Source organism: Ixodes scapularis, unplaced genomic scaffold, assembly GCF_016920785.2.
Source record: "Ixodes scapularis isolate PalLabHiFi unplaced genomic scaffold, ASM1692078v2 PGA_scaffold49__6_contigs__length_1374808, whole genome shotgun sequence".
NCBI lineage: Eukaryota > Metazoa > Arthropoda > Arachnida > Ixodida > Ixodidae > Ixodes > Ixodes scapularis.
This window is the reverse complement of record NW_024609878.1, coordinates 262,632-278,734: the sequence shown is the minus strand read 5'-3', so window position 1 is coordinate 278,734 and position 16,103 is coordinate 262,632. Positions and strand designations below refer to the sequence as shown.

At 45.1% G+C, this 16,103-nt stretch overlaps 1 protein-coding gene across 1 annotated transcript; it reads right to left on the bottom strand.

The window, feature by feature from the left end:
• Positions 1–48: 48 nt before the first annotated feature.
• Positions 49–14,809, bottom strand: LOC8035187 (single-stranded DNA-binding protein, mitochondrial). The gene is made up of 5 exons (XM_040207421.2): positions 14,665–14,809; positions 14,519–14,585; positions 13,631–13,750; positions 2,789–2,965; positions 49–146 (listed from the first exon to the last, which is right to left on the bottom strand). The coding sequence occupies exons 1-5, from the start codon at positions 14,713–14,715 to the stop codon at positions 67–69; spliced, it is 495 nt and encodes a 164-aa protein (XP_040063355.1). The 5' UTR covers positions 14,716–14,809; the 3' UTR covers positions 49–66.
• Between the last annotated feature and the right edge of the window lie 1,294 nt (positions 14,810–16,103).

Sequence of the window (16,103 nt, the reverse complement as noted above, 5' to 3'; positions counted from 1 at the left end):
CAACAGCTTCAAGGTGCGTAAAGACAGAATTGCGAAGGGACGAAGAAATCAGTAGAATGCAACAGTTTATTGGAAACTAGAACTTGCAACGGTCTCGCTCTCCGCGTTCTCCTCCTTGGCACTGCGTCCGAGGAAGACCACCTCGTCTGGAAAGAAACGCAAGGAGAGCTGACAGTAGCTTGCAGTTCTCTTTTGTCAGAATGGTTAATAGAGCTTTGGGATATTTTAATAGCATCGCAGGAGCACGCTTGCCAGCGCTTTGTCAGGGAGCAGTGTGGAGGGATCGGCGAGAATGAATGTGTGCATAGACGAGAATGAATGCGTGCATAGAAGTCATGCTTATTTACGAGCGTCGTCTGCTAGGCTCCCCTGCCAACTACAGACAGCCCCCGCGATGGACAGCTCTGTCCGCAGATAAGGAGCAGGGACCATGTGCAGTCGGCAAAAGAGCGTAATTGTGGCGATCTGTTTCAGCGTTGCCACCTAGCAGAAGCCCGGCACAACCCAAATTGAGGACTTTTCCGATGCCGACGCTGCTTCTCGGAGCTGGATGGGCTTTTGTTCAGCTTGGCAGTCTCACTAGTAACTTTTCATTCTATCTTCTTTTTTTTCTACAACGTGTTTTTGCATTCAATGCCAGCAATTACAAATTCTGCATTTGGTAGGTCTTCACCCCAGGCTTCAATGGTGTTAACTGGAGTTCTTTGTTGTTTTTTTCCTGTGCAAAGCATGTTGATGAGCCTAATTTTATCTCAATAATGTTTTAAATTTACACCTTTTTTTCAGACTTTAATTGACAGTTTCAGAAAAAATTTCTTGTCCCACTAGCACCACTGTTGTCCTGGTCTCCTTCCTTGAGATAGACTTACTAAGTCCTTTGCAACTCAAGAAGGTAAAGCGAGGGTAAGACGGTCCGGGGAGGAGGAAGAAGACGGAACGCTGGAGAAGAGAGGGGGAAACCTTCTCTCTTTAGCGCTTTAAGTTCCTCCCCGGCCTGTTTTGCCCTCGCCCTACCTTCTTGAGTTGCAACAGACTATAGTTCTCTACCCAGATTGTTGCATCTTTAAAAATTCACGGGCAGTCCTGCACCTATTTGCTTTTATGCACATCCTGCACTTTACCAAAATTATTAAAATCGTCGGCAACGCCACATTTATTATTTTGGTAATTTATGAAAAAGTGAATGCTACCAGCATATAAAGTGTGGATGACTATGATTCTTTACAGAGTGAATGCAAAAAGTTGCATTCTGAAGAGGTAGAGTTGAAAAGCCTTTGACTGTGCATTCAAACTAACAAATCGTTTGTTTAACAGGTAACTCTTCAATCGCAGCCATTTGAGACGTTACACAGATGTAGGTGTTATGTGATGACTGTAATGACTATAACTAAAAAGGAGATGTGGGATTTAGTTTATATCTGACCAACGAGCAAACGAAGCACTTTTTTGGCCCAGTTAGAATTGCCGCCAATCAAACTCGACAAACCCTAGGATCGCAGTCAGTATTTTGGAATGCTGCATGACATTGCTGGCCATAAGCAGTCTAGAATAATTAACACTAGTAGTATTGAGCATAAACATTCAGCAACGCACCTTTAATTGCATGAAAAAACTAATATTAATCCCAGTGGCACCTGCGAAATAGTGAACATTTATCACAACTTACATTTTCTTTTCTCAATCACAACACTACACCGCAGCCACTGCACCAAGACTGTGCAGTAGCTCCTTGTTCGAATGCGAGATCCTCGGGACCCGATTTGTTGAACAGACACAGGAGTTTCCTTTCATTTGGACAACATAAGGAGACTGTTTATTCTTTCAACTTTGCAGCACGACAGGTGACACGGATACAATGACGAACTACCGTGCCACAAGCGTAAGCGAACAATTGCGCCATACCACTACGGCGCGCACAATGTAAACAATAAGCGTCCTCGCATTCCGGGTGTCACGCGACATTCGCGTGCCACTCTGTGGTGCCACCTAGCACGGTTCTCGCTGCGAATAGTTGGCCACGGGTTTGGAACCTGGTAGAAGCTTTGCCTCCAGCAAACGCACCTTGCCTTCTTCCAACTTTATATGCTACGCGTGCGACGAAGTCTCCTCAAAAGCAGAAAGCTTACGCCCGAGGCGAGTGCCAACCGGGTTCTTAACCGTTAGCCGACTACGGCGGACGACACTCGCAGATGAACGTGCGTTACGTACCCGTTCTCGTCGACGTTGCTACGGCGCCCGGAACGCGTCTCCGACTTATCCGTCTAGCGTCCCAATACGCCCGTGCGTCGGGAGTGGTTCCAAAGTGGTTGCAAAAGCCCGAGCGCCCCGCCGGCAGGCGTTGCAATCCTGACAAGCAGCCGTAGGAGTTATGGAGAAAAAATAAGAATGCGAGCGTTCTCGTCGTCATGGCATTCCAACTTCCGGCTGCCGACTTTTCCGTAGACTATCAAGCTGGGGGGCTATGCAAAACGGTGGGACAAGGCGGGACGAAGGGACTGTACTGGGACATTGCCGCCTACTCATATTGGTTGGCGGTGTGGCGCCGACCAATCGCAGCAGGTGGCAATGCCCCGGTCTCGCCGTCTTGCATAGCCCCCCCCCCCCCCCCCCCCCCCCCCCCCCGGGAAGCGACCCGCGGCGGCGTCGGGTGGACGTCGGGGGACCACTTTTTAGGACGCAATGAGCAGATCGGTCGGAAATTCCTTCCGGGCGCCACAACATTGCCGCAGCGACTGGACCGTCAATCGACGCTCCCGCGACAGTAACAAAGAAAATTGCGAAGCCGTACCTGCGACCACGGTGCTGGTGATGTGCCCCACTCCCTTGGCGTCTGTCACTTCGCCGTACACCAGACGCCCCTGCACGAGGACCCTGGAACCCTTGCGCATGTGCTGGTGGACGGTGTTCCGCAGGAACGGCTTGAAGACGCTGATGCGGTGCCACTGCGTCCTCTGCTGCACCTCGCCTGCGGAACGGGGGGTCATTGCAAATGAGCCACGCTTCGGAGCAACTACACTTTGGCAGCTCTGGATTCGGGCGATCCAGCGATACAATGCGGACGGCTCGTAAAGGCAGCCTTCAAAGCCCTCCCGCGTTTGCAGTTTCCACTTCAAGGAAAGTTCATGTTTTTGTTCCTTCATTTTTTATTTGTGAGTGAATACAAGTCAGCAGATTGGTTAGGTATGCTGTCGTGTCGCTTATGTGTAGGGTGTGTATTTTCCGGTGTTTATTTGTGAGAAAAATCGGCGGATGTTTTTCGGTGTTTATTTATTTTCAAAACACCGGTGTATTTCGGTGGAACGTCTCACTACGAGGCTAAAATCGGTGATTATCGGTGGAAAAAATGCGATTGATCACAAACAGAGAGTTCCAATTTTATTCGCATATTTCATACACTTCTTCTCTAGGAAGCATCTAATTCTAACACTTGGTTATTATAGTAGATGCAAACATACCTCAAGAGGCTTGCATCCGTCATGGCAGCAGGTTCCTTGCGGTTCACAACCCACAATTATGAAAAGGCACGCTCCTGTACGACACGGACGTTAGCAGTGTCTTCCAGGAACCTCAGCAACCTCTGAATACATGGTTTGCACCGACATCACTTGGCCAGACACAATGGGGAAAGGGCACGTGAGAGCCTACCCTCCACTGCGTTAATTTTTCCACAAAAGGGGGCCATAAGAGACACAATGGGGGAAAAGGCTTATGAGAGCTTAGCTTCCACTGCGTTCACTAAACGCTTTCGACCCCTAGAAAGGAGGGCGGACTGACGCCACGTGCAAGCCATGTATAAACACTGGAAGAATGCAGGATCCACGAGATAACACGTTTGACGAACCTCTACGGGGAAAGGGTTTCGCTAGGTCGGAATTATGCCACGACCGGTGTTTTTCGGTTTTAACCAGAACGAAAAAATCCAACCACCGGTGTTTTTCGGTTTTAACCGATTTTGTATTTTCGCCACCGACGGATGTTTATCGGTGTTTTTCGGTTAAAACCGGAAAATACACATCCTACTTATGTGCCACGCAGAGCGAGCGCCTCGGAGTTGGCGTTTCTGGGCTAGTGCGTTTCACTGGCACACTTTTTTGTTTACCAGTGTGACTGTCTCGCTTTGCTATGCAAACTGCCTGTCTGCTTTTTGGCTGTTGTAAACATTGGAATAACCCACAGTTTCCAAATATTTATAAATCATTTAGGTAAAGTGGCTATGCTGCACAGTTCGTTGCTACGAGCACACCCAGAAAGTGAAATGAAAGCAGATCTATCGCTACCACGACCGCATCTGCTGGTCCTGTGGTTAAATAATAAAGAGGAAACAATCATCTTAATGTGTTGTCCTCGCATATGTATCGAGTAAACAAAAAATATGTTTGCAACATTGTCTACAGGTGCTAAACTAAAAATAAAGAAAAGAAAAAATTAAAAAAGGTGTGGCAGATTTTGTGTTTTTTCTTTAGGACCTACAGTCGCACACAGCTGTAGCCCAAAAGTGGGGTGACATCAATGACGAAGCTCGCTAAGAAATCGGTGGCTGCACGTATTAAGATATTTATTAAACATGTATTTTAGTGATGAATTCGACCTTGTGAAATTTCAAAGCGGTGCTTTTTTTCCAGTAAAAACGAGACCAAAAACTTGCAAATGACATTATAGTATAGTCGCTGAACAAGTCCGCCGTTGACCCGGCCAAGTTTGTTGGTCTCATTTTATAATAGAAATGGAGCTATGCGTTGAAATTGCACAAGGTGAAACCCACCACTAAAATACACCTATGATGAGAATTACATTGGTACATTCAGGCACCGGTGTTTTTCGGACGGTTTAGAGTAAGCTTTCACATTTATCAGAATACATCTTGCCAATTAAAATTTTCGAGCAAATTAAACCAATAGCTTGCAATTAAAAAAAAAAGGCTTTCCTTAACTGTAACTTGGTCTCGAATATTTTCTGAATTTACTGCTGGTACTGCATATGACATGAATCCTAGTTTAATGTAACCGTTTGTACTCTCTCATAGGTCGAAGAGAGCTTCAACGGTGTCGTCAGTCACAACGGGCACCACGGTGAAGTCAATCGTACATTCATTCGGAAAAAAAAAATGTACAAACGGACGAAGTCGTTCATAGTTAACGCATTAATTGAAAACAAATCTGCTCGTCGATTGTGATGAATAGAGGAAAAACAAACGCTGAGCAGTAAGCGCATTTCCCGACCGCATTCAGACAGCCAACATAGCTTGGAGAGGGCAGAACCGGAAGCAAGGCAGGCCATCAAAACGCTTCTTCTGCTTGCCGATAGATGGCGCCCAACATTTGCGCAAAAGGCCCATTGATAGATAGATGGTGCTACCTCCTTGTTACGGCTTGCTTTAAAGAAATATTGAAAGTGCCCGCGTCGACTGTGGTCTTTTAATATGAACATGATCGTTTTGCAACATACCTTTGGTTTAAAAATAAACACGGACAATGATAGCAAAACTTGAAGTAATAAAAATAAAAGAAAAGACGGTAGCATAACGAAGGCGCTGACGGCGCCCTTGCTGCCGTCAGATTTCGTCTGCGCGTCGTCCGCTTTCTTTCGCTGATTGGTTACACTTTCCAATGCTGCTCCCAAGACCTTTTTTTGTCACGGTTGGTGGGAAAACTTTCACAATGCGTCGCTTTGGACGCCACTTGGGCCACACTTTTGAGACACGGGAAGTATGAAAGCCTACTCCAGATAAACAGCGACCAATGGCTCGGAAAAGAGCCTGTCAATAGAAGCCCGCAGTTTTTGCGGTTGTCGAAGGTGATGGTCATATGTACAAAATGGTTACCTATGCTCTTCGGTCAACATGTCCACCTCGAATTTGGAGGCACTTTGCAGCCTTCAGTCACTATCCCCGAAGGCTGCCTCCTGCACTTTGTCCGTATCACGTTGAAGGCGGATATAATTCGCCCTTTTAGTTCTGTCGTCGTGCACATGCGTATTCTGTAGACCCGAGCTCTTATGAAACCCCAAACAAAAAAATCACGAATTGTCAGGGGACCGTGGGGGTCGGGGCATCGTCGGTGATTCGCGACCCATCCGGTTTCTGGGAATGGTCCCATCAAGTCGGTCCCTCACTGCTGTGGCATAGTGTGAAGGTGCTCCATCTTGCAGGAAGATGCACACCTCCTTTTTCTTGTGCGAAGCTTCCAGCTCCGGCAAGACGTCTTGTTGGAGCGTGCAAAGGTAGGCATCGCCGATGACCGTGTCCTCAAAGATTGAACCCACAACACGTTCCCTCCAAAGTCCATGCCATACTACAACCTTTGGTGGCTGGACGGCCTCTTCAATGATCCAGTGAGGGTTTGTCTCGGACCAGCAGCAGGTGCTCTACTTGTTGATGTGTCCGCCCTCATGGAAAATAGCCTCATACGTGAAAAGTAGAAACTGAAGGTGGTTCCTGTTTGTGGAGATGTGCCCAAGTTCGTCCACCCCCACAAAACTGCTTTCACCATTCCTAATCATCTGGTTGCAGCTCGAACAGGACCTGTGGCTTGAACAGATACATTTGTTGACGGATCACCCTCCATTTGATATCTCTATTGATACCAAGCTGTCTTGCAACTTGTTGCACTGAGAGTCGTGGGTTGAATGCAAGTGCCACAAGCTCGGAGTGACGTTGGTTCTGCTGTGGCAACCTCTCTTCGCGTGCTCGCGGCCTGGTCTCTAGTGTTCTTTGTGTTGAATTGAATTACCCAGAGCATGACAGTCCGTCAGATGGGTGGGCACCTACAAAAAGTGGCCCAAACCTTTGAGCGCCCGCGTCTCTCACTCCTGGTTTCTGTAAACCAAAGGACTACCTTGCCATCTTGGACAGTCAGGTGACGCAATGTGGCAGTTTTCCCACCGTGACAAGAAAGGTCTCGGGAGTAGCATTGGGAGGTGTAACCGACCAGCGAAAGAAAGCAGATGATACGCCAGGGCTGCCAACACGGAAAGTATGCGCTTCCCTAGCGAACGCCTGAAATTTCCCTATTTCCGACTAAATTTCCCTCGCTTGTCTAAATAATTACATAATACTAAATATTCATTGTTTTTTTTTTGCATCACTTCCATTTTTACGACGAAAGATACATTATGTAGCCTTTACGCCTTGTGTTTGTTTTGCAGAAATGAGTTCATTGGGCCAAAACCGCAGCCAAAGCAAATCTGGCGAAAGGACTTGTTACCGGGAGATTCAAACTAACAAATGAAGCCCCATCTTCACCTTAGATGTTATGCACGCCATCAAAATGTGGCACTGGTTAATAACTTCAATGGCACTTTTTTTTATAATGGGTCGTCCAAAACAAAAGGTGTAACACAGGCAAGAGTTCTCGAACTCGAACACAGGGAACATGACACACAATAACTACCATTTCGTGCACGGCACTTCACAAAATATTATTAGTCGTGGTAAGTCTGAAGTCTCCAGACATTGCAGTATTTCTTCTTGTACTCAGGCTTTCTTTTTCGAGAAGGCACAGCAGCACTTTCAGAAGCTTCCAGTTGGCTGATCTCTTTCTCCATAGCTTTCAAGGAGGTGATGAAAACCAATGAAAATTGATTTTGCCAAAAGGGGTTGTTCGAGCGCCCCTCAGTGTTTCCAGATGGTCGCAAAACAAACCGCCAATCAGCTGGAGAGAATAGCCCCAATGTAGCCAAAGTTGCTAAAATTCTATGTTACCTCGAAATAAAATCATAATATTCCTATGAAATTCCATATATATATATATAGGGCGCTCAACATTTCCCTCAAACTAGCAAGATTTTCCTTATTACCACATAGACCTGAAAATTGTCACGCGTATTGTGCAAGATAACCAGTCGAGACAACAATCCATCGGTTTCCTTGCGTCGATGTTGGCAACGGCCTAAGTAAATCCATTCCAACCTGCTGGAAGAGCGTCGTCGGGGCAGATACCGGCTGCAGGAGCCCTGCTGGCTTCGTCGGAGACTTCTTACGTCGTTGGCACTCATGGCATGACCGTGTGTACAGATGGACGGTTTTCGGGAGTCTCGGCCAATAGTACTGTCACGAATCCAGGCAAGCGTACTGCTGTAGCCAAGGTGTCCAGGCGTCGGGTGATCGAGGCAAGCTTGCAAGACTTCTTCTCGCAGGCTGGCAGGAACAACCAACAGCTAGGCAAGGTTGCTGGTTCCAAAGTTCTTCTTGAAGAGCACGCCTCGCCGCAGAACGAAGCTTGACAAGTCTCGGGCCAAGACTCGCGGAACTGAACTTCCTTGACCTTCGAGGTGGTCGATGACAGCGCGAAGTTCCAGGTCGTCTCGTTGAAGTGCTCCCATGTCGGTATCTGTAACTGCACCGAAAAAACGGGCGTCATTGTCGTCGTCAATGCCGTCGGGAGGAGATTCAACTGGGGCCGTAGACAAACAGCCGGTGTCGTTACGCTTGCGGCCAGACTTATGCACAACAGTTACATCGAATTCTTGCAGTCGAAGGCTCCGGCGAGCGAGGTGTCCCGACGGCTCCTTGAGGTTGGTGAGCCAACGGAGAACGTGGTGGTCCGTGACAATTCGGAATGGGATCTTGTACAGGTACGGGCGGAACTTGGTTAACGACCAGACGACAGCGAGACATTCCTTGTCGGTCGTTGAGTAATTTCTCTCTGCCTTGGACAGTGCCCGGCTTGCGTAAGCGATCACCCTCTCTGCTCCGTCTTGTCCTTGGACGAGTACCGCGCCAAGTCCGGCGTCGCTGGCGTCCGTGTGAACTTCCGTTTCTGCTGATGGATCGAACTGTCCAAGGATAAGAGACGACTGGAGTCTCTTCTTCAGTTCGTTGAACGCTTGTTCTTGCTCCTCCCCCCACTGGAAGTTCACGTCGTCCTTTGTCAGATTCGCGAGTGGTGCAGAAATCTTGGCAAAATCGCGAACGAAAAAGAGTTTCCTGTGATTTCAGATACAGCTTTAGATAACTGGGAACCATAAGTTTAAGCACCAAGATGGGCAAGTGTCGTTGCTCTGAAGTGTAGCATATTTAGTGGCTGTAGTGGCAACAATAAATGCATCCATAACACTTTTGTGTTTTGTGTCTCACCCTAGACAGTTAGGTAGAAAGTGATGCCACGAAAGTAACGAATTACTTTTTGCAGCAATGGTCACTTACTTTTCTGGAAGGGTAACTGTAACTGTAATTATTTACAATTTAGCCTTGTGTAATTGTAAATATAATTCTTTTCTTTTTTTTAATAATGTGTACAAGTCTGGTTGCATGTACTGTTTGTCTTGCGATTGTTTTGCACTTACATCCCTTCCACTCGATATTCTGCACTTGAAGATAGAGTGGCCGGTACCACAAACAACAGTTCCGAAGTAGCCGCTTCACGTCCGTCGCAACGTTGGTCCGTTGTGCGCCGCCATCGTGTCGTCCAGACCGCAGTACGTACGTTGCCATATTGAGAAAGACGTGTACATGTACTTCTTGTGACCTGTGCAATGCTTTTTCTTCAATAAATGTATTTGCAGCTTTTTGGAGGCCACAAAAATGAGGTTCATTTTCTATTTTTAATATTGAATGTTTGCCTTAGATGGCCCATGACTTTGAATATACTTGGTACACATAGTTTGAATGCCACGTGACCATGGAAAAGAGAGCAAGCGAGACTAAAACCGGACAATTCTCAGCCAACTGTTTTCGGGCGGAAAAAAAAAAATTTTTGAGCCGCAAAATGAGTTTTAGGTAATTGGGCCCTTATAAGTTATGCTCAAATAAAAACCTCGGCGAGCATAAATACCCTGTCAGTGTACCTTTAATGACTGTTTGGGTCTTTAGACGACTCATTGCTTATGCACTATTCCCAACAAACCAATAAAAGCAATTCAGATTTCGAAAGATATTATTGCAGGTAATGAGTTCAAAATACTTTCACGAAATGCATAAATTAAGAAATGGTGTTCTACATATGAAACAGACTTTTAAGAAAAGCTAGTACGACACAGTCACGAAAAACTGGCAATAATAGTAGATAAAGCACATAAAAATGCTCTCAAAATTTAAAGAAAGAGTAACACCCCTTAAAAAAAAATTTTTTTTTTTAGGCGATTTAATATGGCATCAGAAGACTACCCAAATATTTTGCTACAATCATGTATATTTTTAATAAAGCCAAGAAACGCAACTGCTCAAAACAGAAACTGAAACCTACGCACGGAGGTCGAAGAAATATAGAGAATGAGAGAGTGCCGTAAGTCATGTGGCTACACCCAACTGGGCTTTCTTTTTTCTTTTTTCCCTCCATTCATTTTTTTGGCCGAGCAAAAGCACACATTGCAGGTACTGTTTGCCATGCGATTGCTTTGCAGTTGTTTGTTACGCTTACTGTTCTGCTCTCCAAAATTAGTTGCTTTGTACACTGAAGAGTAGGAAATGAGTGGTGAATGTCCGTGACCGGCTCTGAAAAGAATGTCCCCAAGATGTTGCGTGGGGAGCTGCCTCACAGGTTCTGCATCCAAAAGTGCCATTGTACGGCGATCTCCACAAGTTCCCGAAGGATCAACGGGATCGGGACCAATGGCTGGCTGCAATTCCGGCAAAACTGTTACGGGCATCTCAGAAAGCGGATGCTATTCGATTTATATGCTCCTTGCATTTTGTGCAAAGTGACTACATTGAGTTCACGAATGTCAAAAAGGGAGCTCTATGCCATTTAGTTCAGCAACGTTTCAATCACAACTTTTTTTTCATTTTTTTTTTCAGTGATAATTGTAAAAAAGAAATGTGTAAATATCGCAAAATGTTGGACAAAAAAAAAAAATTATATGCCCACACTTTGGATTGAACCTGGGTTCGTAGCGTGTAAAGCGGACACCTTTCCGTCGAGCTACTTTCTACAATATGAAGTAATCGTTTCTCCTGACAACATAGACTTGTGAATGTCCTTGGGCGCAGGGAGCTTCCTATCGTGAAGCTCGAAATACGATAGTTTTAACATAGTAATGTTCAGGCAGACAAGGGGGGACTCCTCCTTAGTAGAGATATAAAATTTCGTGAAATATTGGATAGCCCGAAAAAAACGTTTTTTTTAGGAAAAATTGGAAATTTTTGAAAAATTGAGACTGCTGCGTGGACGCATTTTTTACATCAACACAATATGATAAAGCAGGAGCATTTGGGAAGTTTTAATATCTGAAATACTTCACATTAAGGTTTATGTAATATCAACAGCTTACCAAGCAGAAATACCATATTTTGATAAGGCTAAACAGCGTTGCATATGTCCCCAAACACTTGTTGTTCCCAGTCGGAATCGCTGGATAGAGGAACACTCGCGTTCACGTCGGTCAAAGATTTTTTCAGGATCAGATTTGAGTGCACATACACAAGTTTTTTCACATGTTCACTTGCAAGCCGGTTGCGCAGTTTTGTGTGTACACAAAACACAAGTTTTGTGTGTACGCTGCGGGAGAAATGGCGGCGTTGTGTTTGCCATTAGCTCGGTTCCGGAGTACAGGTCGGGGCCACTTTTTCAGAGCAGTCTCTATGGCAGTTTCCCAACTGAGTGGTTGTAGTAACGTTGGTTTAGGTACACGCCATTTGAAAATGGCGACAGCGATTGCTGGCCGCGATTTCATCGAAGTACGCTTTGTATTCGCAAAACAAAACCAAAACCCGAACTGCACAAAATGTGATACTTTTAAAACATAATTGTGCATGGAAATTTTGCTATTTTTTTTACGTGTTCAGCCCTCTGATGTAACAAAAAAAAAAAAAAAAAAAAAATTTCCTCCCACAATTTTTACGGTTCTGTGTGATGGTTGGTTTGTAGTAATAAAAATAGCTCATAATTGGTTGCAGTAAACAATTTCCACAACGCAAGATGTTTGAAAATGTTGAAGTGCGCGTAAAACACATCGTCAAAATCGCCGAAAATTTACCACTTCGACGACACTAAATATATAAATCCCATTTCAAAGAGTTACAGAGCTTGTACATTTGAAAATGACAACTTCAATTATTGTCTGCTATTTATTTGAGTCACATTATTGTTTTACTAAAATAAAATGAAAAGTAGGACTGCCCAAAATAGTGTTACTGTGAAGCAAAAATGTGACTGGAAATTTTGAATGTTTTGTTCGACTTTTGGCTCTTTGAAAAAACACAAAAAAACGTGTTTTTTTTTCTCGAATTTTTTCGTTTTTTTTTTTAAACCTTTTCATCTCTACTCCTTAGTAGTGATGCAGCCAGACGACTCTAGGTCAGAAAGTTTGCTGCCGATTTCCCTGCAGCAAAGGCACTCGCCAGGCTTGAAGTCGGGCAGCACCACGGGTTGGCCAGATTCACACTTAGTAAAGAAATCGTACACATGCATATTCAACTTGAAGTATGCACTTCGTGTTCGTAAGACTAGTGATGTCTTCAGCCACGAGAAGGGGCGACGACTTAGCGACGTTTTCGTGCAAATCAGCTTGATGGTCAGGCGTGTCGTGCAGAATGAATCCTAATTGTTTTGATCGGCCCAAAATTTCTCTTTCGAAGGAAGACAGATTCACCGGTAACACGAACGACAGCTCTGATGTAGAGGTCCCATGCCCATCATCCGCCGACATCGCCGTCCAGCCCGCGAGCCCCACGATACGCAATACGACGCCATGTTGAGAATTACGCAGCCAACGCTTCCGGTCGTCTGTGCAACCTTTTCTCTCAATCAACGTACTTGCAGCTTTTTAGAAGCCACAAAAAATGGGTTTCATCTTTTTGCTTATTTTTAATATTGAACGAATGACCCACAATTTTGATTAAATTTGGTGGTTGTGCCCACACCTTAGAAAACGGCCCGTGACCACAGAAAACAGAGGGAGCGCGACTCCAACCGGCCAGTTCCTGATTGGTGGTTTTCGGGCGGAAAGAAACCAAATTTTGAGCCAGATATTCTGTTCTGGGTAGTTGGCTCTCATACGTTGTGTACAACTAAAAAACCTCGGCCAGCATAAATACCCTGTTAGTTACCCTTTAACAATAGGCAAAACTGCAAAATATTTGCTGCCGGATCAAACGCCATGAAAAACAAAAGGCGAGTAGTGTTGTTTTCTTAATTACAAAATTCAAGACTTTTTTTTTAATTGTTTTATTTTAGTCTTTCCAGTTTCGAAAACTCCTACATGCTTCAACAAAGTTCAATGCGTCACATATCGTTAGTGCTGGAAAACTGGCGAAACGGAGGGATTCAATTCCAGACAGGCTACAGCACTAAATCGGGACAGCGCATCATGTCGTTCAAAGAGTCATTTTCATTCAGAAATGGTTGTTCGCGCGTCACAATCCCGAGCAGCTCCGCCGTGCCTGTTGAGCAGGGAGCAGGGAAACACTCGCCAGAGCAGTTCCTGTTTCCGCCGCAAGAAGGCGAGCAGCGATGGAGACACAAATATTGGACGTAGAGTCGCTTATCAAGCGACTCTATGTCTAACCAGGGTGGTGGGTGTCTTTTCCTCGCATTTAAGACGATGCAATCTGCTAACCGTCTTGTGCATTGATACCACTCCTGTTATGGCTATCAGTGAAGAGCTGCAGCTTCGGTAAATAAATGAACTTTTAGGTGTCTGGGGACCCTGTTTAGTATCGAGCTCATCTCTTAGATGGCAGGAGAGAATGACATGCCTGTCTCGTATCTGTAGTTGCTGTTGGTGGCGAGGGTGAAGACCACCACCGGGGTAGCATCGCTGCCACGCAGCTGTGGCTCGATGCCCACTCGGCCGAGAAGTGTCACTTGGTTGATGCCTGTAACGAGCAATATAATCTCAAATGTGAGAGGGTGACGTAAAAAATTTCTTTAATAAGAATTTTTTTTTTTTTTCCCGGAAAGTTTGATGCGGTTTTTTACATTAGAATTCTATGATAATGACTGTTATTACCTGTTCACACAGTACCGTTTGCTTACATTGCATAATATTATGGGTCCTTATACCGCCAGTTACCGGGACATCAGTGTTCAGTGTTAAGCGTGGCATTTAGTTCAAGGAGTAGCTTTGCACGCAGCATACGAAGCATAGGCGACTCGCAACCTAACCTAAGAAAAACGTAGGCGAATGCTCGTGTGTGAATGGGCATTGAGTGGGCACCCTCACTCTGAAGAGATAAATCTGGTTATAGTCTGTTCCAGGTCAAGAATAGCGAGGCAAGCACCTCTCACAAAATTCTCTACTTTTCTCCTCTCCATTCGCCCTCTCAAGCTATTCCTAACCTACAGGTTCCAATATCATGGCAGTATTAAACGCTGCTGCCTCGCTATGCGTGGCACATCGTTTGCGACCTTATTAGTTTTCCATAAGGAGTACGCTCACCTGCGTTTAGCACCTGGGTTATCACTTGGAGAGATGACCTACTGACCCCGAGCGAGAATATTTGGTCAAAAGCTAAATTTGTAGAGCTCCGTGGCCGCACGTGCTTCCAGAGTTGTGACAGTGTGTGCACCACTGAAAGACTATTGTTAAAGGTGTTCGCGAGGGCGTACCGCCAACAAAAACACCGTTTCTTGTTTATACACACTTTTTTCCAGGGAAGGTGGCCTCTCCTCGCAGCGTGGACTCTGTGTGGTTGCGATTCCTCTGTTGTACTGAAAGGAAGGCAGCACTCGACATTTAAACTCTGAAGATCGCCCAGTATTCTCTCGGTTTTAAGCAATATTCAAATACCTGGAGCAGCTTTCCTGACCACCCCAAGAGTCTTTTTGCCGCGAGATTCATCTCTTGTCTTCCAAGATGCGTGCGCGTCTTTTTCGTTTTCGGGCAAAGGCGCAAAGGCCGCAAAGGCTGTGAACTGAAAGGAACACAGTGGAAAGGAACGCGGGGAAGTCTAGTCGATATATACATAAAAAGCATTTAGATAAATAAAGAAGTAGGTAAATATTTTTTTTGGGCGGTAGCCTGGGTCACCTAGAGGGACACTTAATCTGCAACAGTGTTGCGTTGTTTGAGGCTTTTCTAGCTAGCATTTTCTAACATTTTCAAATAAAAATTATTCAACAGTACTGTTATTTCTTATCATATATTAATATAAACTCGAGGCGCACGTTTATAACTAATATTTTGTAATTTACCTTTCTCCCACTTTCGCCCAACCCGACATTCGGTTTCACTTTCGGTTAGTTTTGCGCTACGGTTTTGCGCCTGGCGCGTGTTCGCGTTAGTCATAATTATTCTATGAATGCCTCTAAAACTGAACAGACGACTGTCGAAAAAAAATTTCAGAGGCGCGACAGCTGCGAGTGATTTAAAAAAAGTACCGATGTACGCTGCGCGCGTGCAACATTACTGACGCAAGCTTTCTTGTGCGTCACCGATATCATATGACGTCTCCATCGTGCGAAAGAAAAGTGACGCGTTTGCACATTTCCTCCAAGATTAGCGCTTCGTTCACGCAGGAACTACTCGTGAGATAGATTTATTGCCTTATCGCCGTAATTGGTGAGTTTCGACGCAATTTTCTTTCTTTCTGGAATATATGGCGAGTGTCAAACTCTTGCATGTCTTTGTTTATACGTTGAACCGATAGTTTGGATGATAAACCTCTGACCTCTAAAGTTCTAAATTGTTTTGCTTGTTATTAGAATGATGAGTTGGTATTACTTTGGTTCATTATGATGTGATGACAGTTCAACGGCCAACAAAAAGGTCGATATACAGTTATCAAACGCCACACTCGTTGACTCCCTCAATGCGTTGCGTAATGTATACGTACCTATATCTGTCAAAACTGAGCACATGCGCAGAAGATGACTACTTTCGCTAGACGGCAACGTAATGAACGCCACAGTGTAGGTAAAAATCTTCCGTCAAAACGAGTCTGAAAAGTGTGACCTCAATCGCCAGAATATCAACTGTCGCTTTCGAGAAACAAATCGGTACCAAATCGTATGCGCATTACGATTGGACTTGGTAACGCGCTGTTCTAATAACGAGTCGAGACGTTTTTCGGGGAGAAGTGGTGTCACATTTCTAAAGACAATCAATAAAGGAACACAACCAGAACGATACAAACTTTCCCGAGATTATTATATCCGTCGAATTACAACCGAAACGAGGCTGGAAGGATGTTCGGCTCAAAGCGTTGCTTTTGCTGCAACCGCGGTAAC

Bases quoted from the DNA above. Each gene is read 5' to 3' on its own strand.
- LOC8035187 (XM_040207421.2), bottom strand. From the start codon at position 14,715: ATGAATCTCGCGGCAAAAAGACTCTTGGGGTGGTCAGGAAAGCTGCTC. The intron at 14,586-14,664 runs GTATTTGAATAT...CCTTCCTTTCAG, and splicing joins GGTCAGGAAAGCTGCTCCAG to TACAACAGAGGAATCGCAAC. The intron at 13,751-14,518 runs GTGTGTATAAAC...TGCTCGTTACAG, and splicing joins GCCACCTTCCCTGGAAAAAA to GCATCAACCAAGTGACACTT.